The 17,006-nt window shown below is 43.6% G+C and overlaps 2 protein-coding genes across 10 annotated transcripts in view; one reads left to right on the top strand and one right to left on the bottom strand.

The window, feature by feature from the left end:
* The window catches only part of DNAJC24 (DnaJ heat shock protein family (Hsp40) member C24), a 43,561-nt gene extending 41,563 nt beyond the window's left edge, over window positions 1-1,998 (bottom strand). Inside the window, exon 1 of one of the 4 annotated variants that reach the window (XM_083466055.1) lies at window positions 1,889-1,998. The gene's annotated coding sequence lies outside the window, so the exon portion shown is untranslated. Of the gene's footprint in view, window positions 1-1,570 lie in introns of all 4 variants that reach the window. The other 3 variants (XM_083466054.1, XM_083466057.1, XM_083466056.1) reach the window with 3 other exon arrangements.
* DCDC1 (doublecortin domain containing 1) overlaps window positions 1,952-17,006 on the top strand; it is a 246,701-nt gene continuing 231,646 nt past the window's right edge. For all 6 annotated transcript variants that reach the window (XR_014516364.1, XM_083462254.1, XM_083462253.1 and 3 more), the window contains exons 1-2: window positions 1,952-2,051; window positions 14,880-15,016. Coding sequence is in view for 5 of the 6 variants with exons in the window: in XM_083462254.1 (XP_083318380.1) it covers window positions 2,004-2,051; window positions 14,880-15,016 (185 nt within the window). In the remaining variant the exon portion in view is untranslated. The remainder of the gene's footprint in view (window positions 2,052-14,879; window positions 15,017-17,006) is intronic.

Here is a 17,006-nt window from a genome sequence, read left to right as displayed (position 1 = left end):
TTCACATAGCATGTTGTATGGTGTTGGTCACTGGTTTACACACCCTGTTAAAGGTGATTAGACAAAGCAGGGTTTGAGACCAAAAACCATTACGGTTAGCCTTCACAAGCTTAGCTTATTCAGAGGCAGACCAAAATATGCAGAAAAAAAACGTTAAGGCATTATTTGCTCTAAAACCTGCTTGTGAGCTTCATTATGTATCTCATTACCATTGTGGGTAGCAGGATGCTACCCACAATTTTCGTTAACCTGTGAACAAAACACAGTGCTTCATAAACCTTGGCAAACACCACTGTTCTGGAGAATGAATCTTTTTATTTTGCATACTATACAACTGATGGAAAAATGATCAGTCTAAAAAAGTATCCAGAGTTGCTTACAAAGTTAAGTAATGAGATTAGACAATCATAATGTTGGTCTCCCTATGAGGGAAAAAGTTAAAATCAGGTCAATAAATCTTCATCAGGGAGATGGGAAAAGACAGTAAGCACTGTTATAGTTTTATTTGTAGGCAGTGAGAAAGTGTGGAAGGAAGGGCCAGTGGCTGGAAATAAGTGGGGAAATAAGTGAGATGGTGGAGACAGGTGGAAAGAATTGAAACAGTAGAAAAATGAGTAGTGAAAATATATCATCATTATTCAGACCTGCTTAAATTTACCGTATTTTTCGCCCCATAGGACGCACCTAGTTTTTTGGGGGGAAAATAAAGAAAAACATTTTTATTTCCCCCCCCCAGGTGCGGGGCTGGGGCGGGGGAAGCCCGAGCTTCCCCCGACCCCAGCCCCCAGAACAGGCTGCTATCCGCAAGCCGTGGGAGAGCTGCGCGAAGCCGGAAGCCTGGGGCGTGCTGAGCTCAGCGCGCCCCAAGCTTCTGGGTGCAGGCAAGCTCTCCCACGGCTTGCGGATAGCTTCCTGAAGCCTGGAGAGCGAGAGGGGTCGGTGTGCACCGACCCCCCTCGCTCTCCAGGCTTCAGCGAAAGCCTGCATTCGCCCCATAGCACGCACACACATTTCCCCTTCATTTTTGGAGGGGGAAAAGTGCGTCCTATAGGGCGAAAAATACGGTATATACCACCCTTCATCTGAAAATCACGGGGTGGTTTACAACATAAAAACAAAACATATCAAAAGGAGTAGCCGGAGAGAACAAGAAGTGAATGGGGCTAAGAGAGGCTGAGGAAGAGCAAAGGGATAGGGCTGAGAAGGAACCAGAGGATGGATGAAGGTTAAGAGGGGAAGAATAGAGAGGAAGGCAGCGCAAGCATGTGCTCTGGCAGCCTCATAAATAGTTCCCCTCCAACCTGGCTTCCCGCTGCCGCAGGGCCTGTGCTGGTAACAGTAATATAATATAGCCTCAATGAATACAAGTAAAACAATAATGTGTTGATAGGGATAAGCTGCCTCCCCTCCTTTTTTTGGTGTCCCCCACCGGAACATTTAGGCCACCTACGGGCCTGCCATAACACACACAAACCGGAATTTCACACAGCAGAGTAGTAGGGCAGGGCACATATCTGAGAAGGCGAAGCGTCTCTCCTTCGTAAACAATAATAAGAATAATTTCACGGACTCTAATTTCACTGACTCTTTGGCTGGCATTGCCGGAACAAGGGCCTCAGCGGCACGCGGCAGGGGAGCCCTTCCTGGAGCGAGAAGACCGTGCATGCCTAAACTCACCCAACTGCCATTCCCCGAGTGGCAAGCGATGCCGGGCCTCGTCGAGCGAAACGCCTCACGAAGCAGCAACTAGAAGCGGGGAAGCAACCAGTGGCCACATCCGGCTCCGTGGATCTGTGCACCAGGCCGCCAGATAATCCTCGAGGGCGGGAGGGAGAGAGGGCGAGAACTTGCCGTGTTGCGTATAAAGCAGGAAGAACGGTCGACTAACCTCATAGCGCTTCGTTGTAAGCAACGTTCCGGATGCTGTCCCTGTTTCCTACCCGGCCCCACATGTCGACGCACACGGAGGAAAGCGAGCCCGGCTCAGGAGAGACGCCGTCGTCATGGCGACCGAAGGCCGCTCGGAGCAGATGGAGAAGCTGCGGCGCTTTGTGAGTGAGCGTTTGTCTTCACGCTACTTAATTCTTCGTTTGGGTAGATTCGAGAGCCTCTCTTCTCCTCCTCCGCTGCAGGCTTAGCTTTATCTCTTGCAAAGAAAATTTAAGGGAAACTTCGCTTAGCATTTTCTTGCTTCTTCAAGCAACGGCTCTAAGCGGGTGCTAAATATTGCCTGTTTTCAGCACCCTTATCCCCAATCCGGAGACGCTGGAGGAGAAATTAGTATGGAGTCGCATTCCATATAAATTGCTGGGGGGGGGGGGAGGCAATTCCTAAACCCTAAGATAAGGAACATATGGAAACTAGGGGCGGGGGGCGGGCGGAGATGGGAATGCCCGTTTTTCCTGAGCTACCTCAGTTTAAAATAGCAAGAGTTCTGGGTTTAGAAAAGTAGAGCAAAACTTTTTTCTTTTTTTGTCATAAGTTAGTTCTAGTTAAGGACGTAGACTGGGGCCTTCTTTGGTTGCTATTCAGCCAAGTTTTATTCAGAATAGACCCACTGCAATGAATGGACCTAACTTGGTCACGTTTGTTGATTTCAGTGGGTCTACTCTGAACGTTGAACACCACCCTTTATGATCAAGCAACACACAATGAATCAGACTTCTGTGTAAATAAAGGCTCAGAGTGCAAATGTGTAAATGCCAATTTCCCTCCCTCCGCGTCAATTTGATACTGTCACATCTACTAATACAACTTGTCTTTTGTCACTAGCATTCTGATTGGGCAAATGATGAACTAGGCTTGGAAGAGAGTAGCCCCACTGAGACCCTGGTGAAGGTGGAAATGGAAGACGTTTATCCTTGATACAGTTCTACGTATATTATGAGCCATTTAGTTTGTTAATGAAAGCAGCTAGGCAGGATTCATGTGGGCAGCAATCCTGTTTAGTGCTGAGTATGGGAATGCTGCCTGGAGGATTGCTCTCCCTTCGTATTGGCTGATGTGAAGGTGAAGTTGTCCTGCTTTGTGCTGGGTCCTTAATTTGCACAGTTCTTCAAAGTGTCCTGACAAACATCTGGGGGTTGGGCACTTTGAGAGCTGCACAAATGGGCTTTGGGCAAGCCCTGCCCTTACCTGTATGACATCAGGTGTAGAGTGAGTGGCCATGGCTTGCTCAAAATGACCTCACAGACCAAATGAAGAAGTCTGGAGGGCCAAGATTCACCCAAGGGCTGAATGCTCCTCGCCCCTGATCTAGAGATACAAACATTCACCTCAGGGGCAGAGGGTCCCTTGCGTTACCTCAGAGAACAGTACAACCCCATAAAAGGTTGAAGGCAGACTTAATTTACAAACAGTAAATTGATTTTTAACATAATTTAAAGTAAACACCGCAAACACAGTGAATACTGTCCCTGTGGGAAATGTGATTATCTTTTTAAAAAGGTGATGAAGCAGAAACAGCCACTGAAGTACTGGTGTCAGTTCAAAATGTTGTTAATGTTGAATTTGAGACTGGGAAATTGGTTGGCCAGGTGATGCAAAATGATATTCATTAGTATGAAAACCCCTTTTAAGATGAGATTTCTGTGACATTTGTCTTCCCTGCAAATGATGATAAACATTGGGGTGAAAAGAAACAAATCATTAGGGTGTTGCCACAGCCAAGTGTATATTCCTGTGGGCAGTACAACTTCCCACATGGACTTGATGCTGACCTGCAGCTTGGGTATGCATAGTCAAGTGTCATATACACAGGGTCTGGCTTCTGAGACATTTATTTGTGGGTGTCTGTCAGTGAATTGTCACATGTTATGTTGGTCACAAATCATTTTCCAGAAAACCTTTTTTTCACTGTTTCCAATAATCTTTACCATATGTTTGACACCCAGAACTGCTTCCTAGTTCTGCTGGATCTCTCAGCGGCCTTTGGTACCACCAACCATGACATCTTTCTGGACCGTCTAGAGGAGCTGGGGGCACTGTTATATGGTGGTTCCGCTCCTTTCTCCTGGGCTGTGTCCAGAAAGTGGTGTTGGGTGATGAGTGTTCAGACCCCTGGGCTCTCACTTGTGGGGTGCCTCAGGGTACCGTCCTCTCCCCCATGCTTTTTAACATCTATATGAAGCCACTGAGAGAGATCATCAGGGGGTTTGGGCTGGGTGTTCATCAGTATGTAGATGATACCCAGCTCTACCTCTCTTTTAAATCAGAATCAGTGAAGGCGGCAAGTGTCCTGTGTGAGTGTCTGGAGGTGGTTGGAGGATGGATGGCAGCTAATGGAGTGAGGCTGAATCCTGACAAGACAGAAGTACTGTTTTGGGGTTTCAGGGGGCAGGCATATGTGGAAGATTCCCTGGTCCTGAATGGGATAACTGTGACCCTGAAGGATCAGGTGCGCAGCCTGGGAGTCATTTTAGACTTACAGCTAGCTGTCCATGGAGGCGCAGGTCAGTTCTGTGCCCAGGGCAGCAGTCTACTAGCTCCATCTGTTACGCAGGCTAAAACCCTACCTGCCCACAGACTGCCTCGCCAGAGAGATGTATGCTCTAGTTATCTCCCGCTTGGACTACTGCGACGCGCTCTATGTGGGGCTACCTTTGAAGGTGACTTGGAAACTACAACTAATCCAGAATGCGGCAGCTAGACTGGTGACTGGGAGTGGCCTCCAAGCCATATAACACTGGTCCTGAAAGATCTACATTGACTCCCAGTATGTTTCCAAGCACAATCAAAGTATTGGTGTTGACCTTTAAAGCCCTAAATCGCCTCGGCCCAGTATACGTGAAGGAATGTCTCCACTCCCATTGTTTAACCTGGACACTGAGGTCCAGCTCCGAGGGCCTTCTGGTGGTTCCCTCTGTGAGAAGTGAGGTTACAGGGAATCAGGCTGAGGGCCTTCTCGGTAGTAGCGCCCACCCTGTGGAACTCCCTCCCATCAGATGTCAAGGAAATAAACAACTATCTGACTTTTAGAAGACATCCGACGGCAGCCCTGTTTAGGGAAGCTTTTAATGTTTGATGTTTTACCATTTTTATGTGCAGTAAGCTGCCCAGAGTGGTTGGGGAAACCCAGCCAGATGGGCAGAGCATAAATAACATGATGATGATGATGATGATGATGATGATGATGACTTGCTCATAAAACATTAGCTTTATATATAAATTACTGCAGATGGACCCCCCCCCCCCCGATTCATACTTTTAGAGAAAAGAGTCAATCACCCATCTCCTACAACCCTTCGGAGAAAAACCCCACCCCACCCTCCCACTGTATATAAGGGTCTGGTGACTTCTGCTTCATTGTATCTGAAAAGTGTGCATGCATACAAAAGCTTATACCCAGAACCAACTTAGTTAGTCTCTTAAGTGGCTACTGGACAATTTTTTTATTTTTTAAAGTAAAGTTATCCAGGTTTCAGATAAATTATTGGGATTGCAAAACTATTACGTTGATCTCATCTTTTAAAATACAATAAAAAGAAAGCTTTTAAACTACTTCATTATTTTTGTAAGATCAAGCCACCAACAGACAAATTGTTTAATGTTATTTGGATTTCTCCATTGATTTTTATGGCAGTTAAGCACTTCTGTCCCTGGGAATATTTCAAAATAACTTCTCAATGTGTACCAAGAAATGGCCTTTACAGACAATGAAATGGTTTTCTCTTTCCTGTTTATATCTGTGTCTCTGCCTCCTCCTACATTTCCAACCAAACCATTCAATTTTTTTCTGTCCATCCAGTTTTCAGAATTCTCCCCTGCTTCTCAACAGGGGAGGGCACATACATGTTAAGTCCTCACTGGGCTGGGTTTTTTATTTATTTTGGGGGTGGGGTGTTCCACCTTAGGGGTTGTTCTAAAGGTATGTGTGTATATACACACACACACACACACACATTCTCAGGGTCAACCTCAGTGTTACCCTGAATTGGCTGACAACTCCCTCTTGTATGTGGTGGTTGCTGGTTTGGCTAAAGTGATGACAACTCAATTACCGGTATTTGATTATTGTAAACCTTCTAAACACTAACTATGTCACTTCCATTTTATCCCTTTACACAGGGATGGTGCTAAATACAGTAAATAGTTAGTGAAAGTATTAATAGTAGTAATAATAGTACCAGATCTGCCTGCCCTGATAATAAATTATGTGGAGGTTCCCTAGTAAATTTATTTGATAAATAGGAATCCCCTGACCGAAGGGCAAGGAAGTATTGAGACAGGAAGACTCAAAACTATCAGTCTATGTTACCCAGCTTTCTATAGAAGTAACGGGGTGCATCTGTACACATGAATCTCAGGTCAGTAGATGCCATGTGGAAGTAAGTCACATTGAAAATAATGTGAATTATTTACATGTTAAGTGCGAAACTATCATAAAAAAATCAAGCTGCATGAGCGATACATGTTTCCTAAGTCCACAAAAATGTATACGGTGTCTAGGGAATTATTTAGGCAGATACTGTATTGTTTAAAATACATTGCAGGACACATTCAGTGCAGTCTTTTGTAGCTCATTAGCAATTTCTTTAATGAGTTTCTTTTTTAGTGATAGATAGTTAAAGTAACAGACAAGTGACAGATTGTTTGTCTTTAATGATTTCCCTATTTCAGGCCCATTACAAAGCAATTAGAAATCTGACAGCATTTTCACTCTGCATTACTGATTATCTAAAGTGATGAGAAACTAGAGGTGATGAATATTAATTGTATATTTTCATATGATTATCATAAATTATTACCTTGTCTAATGTGCTGCAGGTGAATTAAGAGCAAAAAGAGGAAATTCAGTCAGATATGATAATTCAAAAGATAGTATGGTTTGGTTTATGCCGTTGTCAACAGTGCCAATTTATCTATATATTTTCCATTAAAACATCTACTTCTTAACCTGAATTCAAGATGCAACATTAATCAGATGTTAAGTCAGTCTAGCAGTAGGCTATTATTTTATTATTTTAGTAATAATTGTTTTAAACTTGCTTGCATTTATATATAAATTAAAATTGATATTACAACATAAATTTCATGAAGCATTGCATGGATAAAAACCTAAGTTTGCTGTTTAAAAGTAGAAATCACCAATTAAATACATTCCAATAATTTTGAACCATGGAATGGATTAATTGTGTGTTTACAAAATAATATAGTTGCTGTGTGGAATAACATTAGAAATGGTAACCTTATACTGTAGTAGAATTTTATACTTGCCTACTCAGAAGTAAGTTCAGTTGGTTTCAGTGGGGCTTACGCCTAGGTATGTGTGTTTAGGATTGCAATCTCCATCATACAGTAACTTTATGAGTTTGTATAAAGATAATAACCATTCAAATGATTTAGTATCAAACATTTATCAATGTTTATCTACTAGAACCTTAAGATGATTGAGAGATGATTTAAGAGAAAATTAGAGGTATTGCTGGAAGGTTCACATTCAAAAGAAAAATGGAAAAATATTTTTACATGTGGCTCTGCTTCCAAGGAGAATATTTATTGTCTTATATAAGTGGTACTTAGCAATGGGAAATAAATGAAATGCAAAATTTAAAAAGAATGAAGGTGCTTTTTTACCACAGGTGCCTGATTTTATTCACCCACCCCTCACATTTATATTAACAAAGTTTAATTGGTAAAGAAAATGTTAATCTTATTAAATAGTTGCTGCTTATAGTAAAATATTATTGGTTCTAATAGTGTTGAAATTAATTTTTCTTTATGCTATGTAAACTACCCTGTGACATATGAATTAGTAGAGAATATAAATGTAAAGGGACCCCTGACCATTAGGTCCAGTCATGACCAACTCTGGGGTTGCGGCACTCATCTTGCTTTATTGGCCAAGGGAGCCGGCGTACAGCTTCCAGGTCATGTGGCCAGCATGACTAAGCCGCTTCTGGCGAACCAGAGCAGCGCACGGAAACACCGTTTACCTTCCCGCTGGAGCAGCACCTATTTATCTACTTGCACTTTGACGTGCTTTCGAACTGCTAGGTTGGCAGGGGCAGGGACCGAGCAACGGGAGCGCACCCTGTCGCAGGGATTTGAACCGCCGACCTTCTGATCAGCAAGTCCTAGGCTCTGTGTTAACCCACAGCGCCACCTGCGTCCCACAGTAGAGAATATACTAACCTGCAAAAACCCACTAGTTCCTCCTAATGGAAACCTAAATGTCATGAATTGGCAGGACAATGGGGAGGAAGAAGAGGATCCTGGCAAGGGGTGTAGCTGGGACTGGGACACACTGGGGCAAGGTGGGGATGGGGAAGGGTAGGTTGGTGTAGGAAGTAGCCACAGGGTGACGGAGGATGACGAAGGGATGTGGATCAGTGCACAGGAACCAGAGCAGCAGGACCCATCACCAGAGCCAGAGGGGGCCCTGTCTCCACGAACAAGGTAGGCTCTGAGTCATGGGGAGCAATAGGCAAAGCTGAGGCAGGCAAGGCCCACAACCCAGCTCCCTTGCTGGCCAGGTGGGGCTCACTAGTTCTGAGAGGAGATGTTTGATTCCTCAGCTAGAGTAGGCTCAGAACAACTGAGGGTCACATGCCTCATCAAGCCCAGAGGCTGCAGTCAGCATTCAAAGTACAAAAGGGCAGCAGAGCTGAGGTGATGTGTCTGCTCAACTGTCCATGTTGACGGGCCTCAGCTTGGGTGCTCCTGGATCTCTGTGGGACTTTGGACATGTGGCTTGACCCCAGACTAGGGACTCAACATACTGATTCACTGCTAGGTAGGCCAGGGATTCAGGACACTAAAGTAGTATCCTTATGGTGCAACACAACTCCCCATTGCAGCACACAGGGTGGGGGTTGAGTGGGATGGAGGTCTTCCTGTGCCACACCCAGAACAGCTCCACTAGCCTCCACCCAAAGAATGATGCTAGCATTACTCCCCTTTCTGTCTAGTGAAAGAGTGGGTAGCTGAGCTTCCTGCCCCGCCCCCCGTGGCTTCCTGCAAAAAGCCACAAAATAGGGTTTTCTATTAGAGGGGATGAGCTGGCCCAGAATCTGCTAGACCTCAAACCAACTCCACTTGATGGCTTTGGGGTCACTTTGGGCCTGATCACTCAGTCAGTCTCAGGCTTTTTGCAGACCCACACACCTCCTGTCCCAGCCAGCCTAAGCAATAGGACTGTGGATGTGGCAGTGACCCTGCTGTTCCATCATACCTTACTGATGCTCAGCTAGGATTTGGATGGCACCCTTAATTAATGAATGGTTAAGTAAATTGTGGACTATAGCCAAATTGATTGTGGCTACCTATTTTATGTAAAACTGAATAAGAGATCGATTCAATTTGATTTTGAGTCTTTCCTTTGTTTTTGGGATTTGGAAATTATTTTACTGTTAATTCTTTTTATGTGGCAATTTCAAGTTTTAATTTTTATTATACTTATTAGAATTGTTACTGATGCTGCAATAAGAGCAAGTCCCTTTGAACTCAGTTGGGCTTCTGCATAGACACGTACAGGATTTCTGTGTAAAATGTTTTTTAAAACCCCAAGTATTAATATATTGTTGATCCTCTGCAGCCTATTCTTAAACAGTGTGTCATTGCTGTTATTCAAGTTGATTTGAATGAAATGTTCAGATAATGTTTTGTCAGGTAGTGCATAAATTGCTCGTTAAACTCCAGACAGCAACTGCTTTTTAATCAGGTTCTAATTGTTCAGACAGAGACATAAAAATGTCTGGCATTTTCATTCTACTTCTTGCTTATAAGCTGTAGTATTATGCTCAGGCAGATTCCAAAGCAAGTCAATATTTTTTTTACTGTAGCAGTCTAAAATTGCTGCGCAACACACACACACACACACACACACACAAAATTTATATATATCCTATATCTTTTTTAGTAGTACTGCCAATATGGACTGTTTACCGAACCTTTCCAACCTTTCTACAGAGAATTATAACCAAGGAAATGAATATACAGTGCCTTGGCAATTTTGTGTATTTGTCACATAATCCATATGCATGGCAGTAAGCGTGGGTGTGTGTTGCTTATGCTGGAGAGGTAGGCTGGGTATGAAAGTATTCTGCATTCTAGGAGTATAAAAAGTTTTAAGTATGTTGTAACGTGCAATATAAAAGTGTGACACTAGATGGCGATGGTGAGCTATGGCAAATTCAAGCTTTTTTTAAAAAAAGTTTTTTTTAAAAAAAATTTAGCATTTTCGCAGCATTTTTTATATGTGTGTAGATTGCACCTCAGTGTATGTAATGATGACTAGTTGCATTTCAACAAGGGGGTGTTCCATTTTTGAAACTCATTGAACCACCAGAGGAAAGAGTGCTGCTTCTGAGTGTAGGGTCATAGCATGTCATTTCACAGAAAATGTGCAAAAATTATCAAGAGCTGTAGGCATCTAGCACAGCCTTTTAGCTGAATCTCAAATGCCAATACCCAGCCCCTACTTTCTTACAGGAGAACATCTCCATTGCAACCTGAATTGCAGCATTGTTGCCTTCCTCTATACAACTCGGAATTCTAGGATAGTTTTGATTTCAAAGAGAGAAGGCATATTGCTACACAGGTATAGGTAATGGAGTATTCTCTCTGTGCTAACCTGCCTTTATTAGCCTGCTTACTTGCTAATTAAGCAAATGTTTTCAGGTTTGAAAAGATTTTAATGTTCAAAGGTCTTCAATACCATGCCTCTCAGCTGGTCTCAGGATATAACTTATAGGAGAGTGTAGCAGCTGGAGTTTGACATTACCAGAACCAGGGCTTGTCACTCTCTGACCAGTCATGTTTCCTGTCCTTCTAGGTGAGAATGTGCACTAGTGGTTTAATATTTTGACTGCGTCAGACCAACACGGCTACCTACCTACTCTTGCTTCGAACATAGCCGAATTATTTTTAACATCTCTTGCAAGCCTGAGCTCATTCTGAGCTTTGGCCCGCCTGACATTCACCCTGCAACTGTCATTCTAACACACCCTAATGTAATGAAGAGACCGAGCAGAGAATATAAGAAATTTGGGGTCATAGGCAACTTTGGATGAAACCCTTGCAGCAACCCAAGGAGCAGTATGGAGCTTCTGCCTCATCCCACTCCATATTCTCTCTATGCTTCTAAACTGGCCACTTGGTTAGTCAGAGAAACTATTGTTGGTAACTATATTTCTGCAGAAGGGACGCGGGTGGCGCTGTGGGTAATACCTCAGTGCCTAGGACTTGCTGATCGCATGGTCGGCGGTTCAAATCCCTGCGGCGGGGTGAGCTCCCGTCGTTCGGTCCCAGCTCCTGCCTACCTAGCAGTTCGAAAGCACCCCTAAAGTGCAAGTAGATAAATAGGTACTGCTTTATAGCGGGAAGGTAAACGGCGTTTCTGTGCGCTGCGCTGGTGCTGGCTCATCGGAGCAGCTTCATCACGCTGGCCACGTGACCCGGAAGCGTCTTCGGACAGCTCTGGCTCCCGGCCTCTTAAGCGAGATGAGCACGCAACCCCAGAGTCGGTCACGACTGGCCCGTACGGGCAGGGGTACCTTTACCTTTATATTCCTTCAGAGCATGTTTGAATATATTGCATGACTGAGAGCTCTTCGTTAAATAAAATTAATACATGTCTCTGTGCACACCTCCAATCTTGGGTTTCATTCATGACAGCTAGATGTTCCTGCCACTGCCTGTAGCTGTGAACACCCAGAGCCTGTTGCTCTGTGTGCTGTGGCTGACTTTGCTGTTTATAGATTCAGGTAGGTAGCCGTGTTGGTCTGACGCAGTCGAAATATTAAAAAAAAAATTAAAAAATTGTCCAGTAGCACCTTAGAGACTAACTAAGTTTGTTCTTGGTATAAGCTTTCGTGTGCATGCTTATACCAAGAACAAACTGGTTCACCAGAAGCGGCTTAGTCATGCTGGCCACATGACCCGGAAGCTGTCTGCGGGCAAACGGCAGCTCCCTTGGCCAGTAAAGCGAGATGAACGCCACAACCCCAGAGTCGTCCGCGACTGGACTTAACGGTCAGGGGTCCCTTTACCTTTACCTTTAAGGTGCTACTGGACAATTTGCTGTTTATATCGGTCCTTTCCCTCCTTCAGTGGGTCTTTAAGCATTGCTCCAAAGGAGATACTGTGCTCTTTCTTCAGGCCTTTCCACAAGGAAGCTGTTTAGGTGTTGTGCTATATGGCCTCCTCTTCCTTCCCTTGTGTGTTGCGATGAGTTGTGTGTAGTATAAAGGGTGTGATTGGTGGGTGCTGGCAGTGCTTCCAAGGTTTCTGGGACTGTGGCTCTTGTTATTCCATTCTGCGCTTTTCTGGAGCAGTGTGTTTTCCCTTAGTGTTCTGGGCTAGACAAGTGTAAGACATGGCAGACATTTTGCCATTGTAGCGCATATATCTCTCCCCCTGGCATATTAATAGTTAGGATTGCTCTGTAAATATGAGACCTGCATCAGAAAACTAGGCATGTTTAATGTCACTATGATTACTTGTTACCGCAAGCTGCAATGCAACATTTAAAGACAACAGAGCATTGAGAATGTTGTATTTGCTGCTTGTAAGGACAATATTTCACAGTTTACATTAAAAACATATTTGTGAGAAAAGTAATTATCCAACGATTATTAGAAGTTTGGATATTAAGATTATCTGTTTAATTTTTAATTGGCTTTTTTCAAGATAATTGGGTTTATTCCCACGTGTTTGTGAAAAAGGGGCAATGGGCTAATTGGCTTTGATGACATATATTCTTCAGAAAATATGAAGTAATTCTGACATTCTTAACATTTGTCTGGTTATATAGTTTCTTTTAAAAATATAAACATATTTTGCCAGATATAAATAGCAGGTCATTTACAGTTCCTTGAATGTCCTTCATTATCTCTTACCCTTACTATTTGACACTGAACTGAACACATCTATGCTGTGTATTGTCAGTTATTATCTTTTGATACATTTCTGAAGTCAGGTGAAACTTCCATTTTGAACCATGTAAACTTTGAATGATGACATCAGAGTAGAATATTTTGTATTATAGTTTGGTGTATTATTTTCTTTGGATTCCAATAGTATCTAGCTTGTTTGATTTCACAGCCATTCAAAGTCTTGAAGTGATATTGCTGCATTGAAGTGAATACAACCAGTGTGCAAGATTTTGGAGTGTGTGGCAGTGCTGTTGTGTCAGCTCAGGCAATCTTGGATGAGACAGGATGTTTAGGTCCATTCCATTCTGGCTTACAACCTGGGTTCAGGGAAGAAACTGCCTTGGTTGCTCTTATGGAAACTTATGCTGCCAAACAGATCTGACAAATGTGACCCTATTGTTTCTCTTGGAACCTGGCAGCTTTCTGTGTTAATATTGTTACTTTTACCCCCACATGTCCTTGAAAGAGCTCAAGGTAGTTATAAGGTTCACCTCCCACCCCCATTTTATTCTGACAACAACCCTGTTAGGTAGATTAGGCTGAGAGATTGTGACTAACCCAAGGTCACCCAGCGAGCTCCATGGCTGAGTCAGGATTTGAACTTTGGTCTCCCAGGTCCTAGCTCAGCACCTTACTGCACTACTACACAATACTGGTTATACCATTGACTATGGTATCCTTCTGGACCATGTCCGCAAGATGGGTCTTGGAAGCATGGTGTTACACAGTCCTTCCTAATCGACAGACTCAGAAGATGGTGCTGGGAAGCTTTTGTTCCACCCCTTGGTCACTGACATTTAAGTTCCTGTCTTGTCCCTTGTACTTTTCAACAACTACATGAAACCACTGGGAGTTGGGGTCACAGTTTCCCCAAAGAGCCAAGTACAGTGGTACCTTGGGATGCAAACGGGATCCGTTCCGGAGCCCCGTTCACATCCTGAATAGAATGTAAGACACGACGGCGCGTCTACGCATGTGCGGGTCACATTTTGCCGCTTCTGTGCATGCGTGTGACGTCATTTTGAGCATCTAAGCATGCGCGAGCGGCGAAACCCGGAAGCAACGCGCTTTGTTACTTCCGGGTTGCCGCAGAGCACAACCCGCTTAACCTGAAGCACATTCAACCCAGGGTATGACCGTAGATAGTTAGGCTGTGCTCTGGGAATGCCTAAGCCTAGTAGAAGCTAGTTCTGGTTTCCAGAACTGCCTTTTACTAGCTTAGGCATTCTGAACCTTATTGTGTGTCTAAGATCCTAGACTTTACATTGCTATCGCATGATAGATTTTATACATGTTGCTGTACTTTGCAGTGTCATAATAACCAATGGCATAATTGGCTCTCTGAAGAAGAGCTGGCAAGTTCATAGGTCATATCTTTCCCTGAGGTTGTCCCTGGTCTCAGACTTTGGAACTCCCTTTCTAGAAAAGCTAGGCTGTCTCCCTCCTTTTTGTTCTTCTGGCAGCAGGTGAAGACCGCTTTCTTCACACAGGCCTTTGGGAACTGACTTTTTAAGGAAAGCTCTTTTAATATTACTGTGATGTTTTTATAGTTTTTATTAGCTTTATTTTAATAATTTGATTTTATATTATTTAATACAGTTTAATTATTTTAATTATTGTCTTTTATAGGTTTTTTCCTTTTTATATTTCATATGTCTTGTTTTAATTTGTGTAATCCACCTTGAGTCCTGGTCCAGGAAAAAGGTGGGATGTAAATAAATATAATAGTAATAATGATAGAAGCATTATTTTAATGTCTCCAAACTAATAATATGCATCTGTTGTAGCAGCCGGTAATGTACAATTATAGAGAAGGTTATTGGATTGTTGGTGTTGCCTACTTAAGCTGCTCTTCTTATGTTACTATTATGATATTAAAGTTACAGTGTGACCCAGATATCAAAAGTACTTGCATTTAATCCAGCTTCATTTTAGAAACATATACTGACCATAGAGAATGTTATACTTGAAATTTTGATTGAATATTTTATTCTCACTCTGCAGGAAATGGAAAATGGTGAAACAGAAACTTGGGACTCAACTGATTCCCTGTGTTCTGTAACTTCAGAAAGAAATTATGGTGTTTCAACTTCTCCCTTGACTTTATGTCAAAGGAATGTAGATACTACAGTACTGAAAAAGTGAGTATGGTCAACCCAGCCTTATCACTTTTCCTTGCATGCCAACATAATGGCCAACCCCCCCCCTTCCATAAGTAACTATACAACCTTTAGAAGACATCTGAAGGCAGCCCTGTACGGGGAAGTTTTTAATGTTTGGTGTTTTATTATGCTTCTGTATATGCTGGTAGCCACCCAGAGTGGCTGGGGCAATCCAGTCAGATGGGTGGGGTATAAATAATATAATGATGATGTTGATGTCATAATACTTAGCAAGAGGTCAAATTCATCTCCTGTTTCCCACCTTTAGCTGTTCCTTCTTTCTTTCTTCACTGCTGTCATGACCCTGGGATCAAATTTCCTTTCTTCAGGGTATGAGTTAGTTAGAAGGGAAATTTTAAGTAGGGCAAGCCCAAGAAGCCCGTTTGCAAGATGAGCCTGTGGTACTAGTGCCCCTTCAGAGTCTCAGTGCTCCAGACTTTCTCTGAAGCCATGTGTGGCAAAAGAAACTACTCTTGAGGTGGTGGTGAAAACAAATATTTTTGAAGCATGGTATTATGGGGGGAAAGTGGGCCTTGATTGAGTGGGCTTTGGTGATCTTAGGCTAGGCATACTGCTCCATATAGTCTGGGATTTGGTTTCTAACAGTGGCTAGCCAAATACCGTTAGAAAACTTACAGGAAGGCATGAGGACAATATCATTTCCATTTTGTTCCTCTTTTCTGAACATGGGTGCCCCATATACTTGCGAGTTGCCAATAGAAGTGACTGTGCGGAGAACGTTTAAGGGGAGCTTGCATGTGTGACACTGAGGTTAGTCATGGTGTGAGTGGATTGTTAGGGTGACCTTGTAATCAAAACCAAACCAATAGTATGTGTTCCCTGACGAATAATATAGGAGTACAAAGGAATCAAGGTGGCCTGTGAATGTATTGAAAATATGTTTTGTACATAAAATATGTAATTTAATGATAGCTTTATGAAATGAATACTGTAAGCAATAAATATGTCGTTATATACAACACTTGTTGGCAAACTGAATACATGTAAATATATTAATCATTTAGGATGTGCATGAACCAGGTATCTTCTGTAGCCAATTGACAGGCACATTGTGACTAAAAAGCCTTTTTCAGTGGCAAATGTATCATTTGCCCTGGGAGGAGGAGGAAGAGTGTGAGGGAGGCCGGCAGAGACAACGTCAGGGCCTGCTTCAGTCAGACTGTCTCCCCCTCTCCCCATTTTACATGTTACATCATTTGTCTTAGCACTTTAAACCTGTAAATCCCCTTGGGTTCCTTGGCAGAAAGGTGGCACATAAATGGAATGAATGAATGAAATAATATTGCACTGCTGTTCTTGACTCGGTGGCAGTGGCGTAGCGTGGGTTGTCAGCACCCGGGGCAAGGCAAGTAATTTGCGCCCCCTAACCCATGGATTTGCGCCCCCTAACCCTAACCCCCAGATGTTGTGCCCAGTACAGCCGCCCCCCCTGCACCCCCACGCTACGCCACTGCTAAGGGGACAAGGAACACGCGTGGGGTGGGTGGAGAAGGATGTGGCTAATAATGCAGGAGGGGGGTCTAAGGGGAAAAGGAGCTCGCATGGGGTGGGTGGAGAAGGAGCTTTTCGGAGAGCTGAGCGGGGAGGGGGGAGGGAAAGAGCACTGTTGCTTTAAAGGAGCCAACCGGACAGCAGCCACTTACAGCAGTGTAAGCAGCTCCTTTCCACTCCCGCTTTGCTCCTTCTCTCCCTCTTTGCTGCTTTACACAGCTAATGGTGAATCCCCTGCAACCCAAGTCCTGCTCAGCGGATCAGCTGAGACGCTGGGAGAATTGTAATTTCCCCCTCTCCCTCATCCCGTGCCCTCCTGTCCCCAGCAGCCTTTTAAAAAACTTTTTTACTGGTTTTAACTGCGCTCGTGGCTCAGAGCCCTCCTGTGCCCTGCCGTCCCTCTGCAGCCTCATTGCTCCGTTTAGAGAGCGCACGGACCTTTGCTAGCTGAGGCTGT

The sequence above is a fragment of the Podarcis liolepis genome, assembly GCF_965112155.1.
Source record: "Podarcis liolepis genome assembly, chromosome: 1".
Lineage (NCBI taxonomy): Eukaryota > Metazoa > Chordata > Lepidosauria > Squamata > Lacertidae > Podarcis > Podarcis liolepis.
This window is presented reverse-complemented; position numbering and strand designations above follow the sequence as displayed.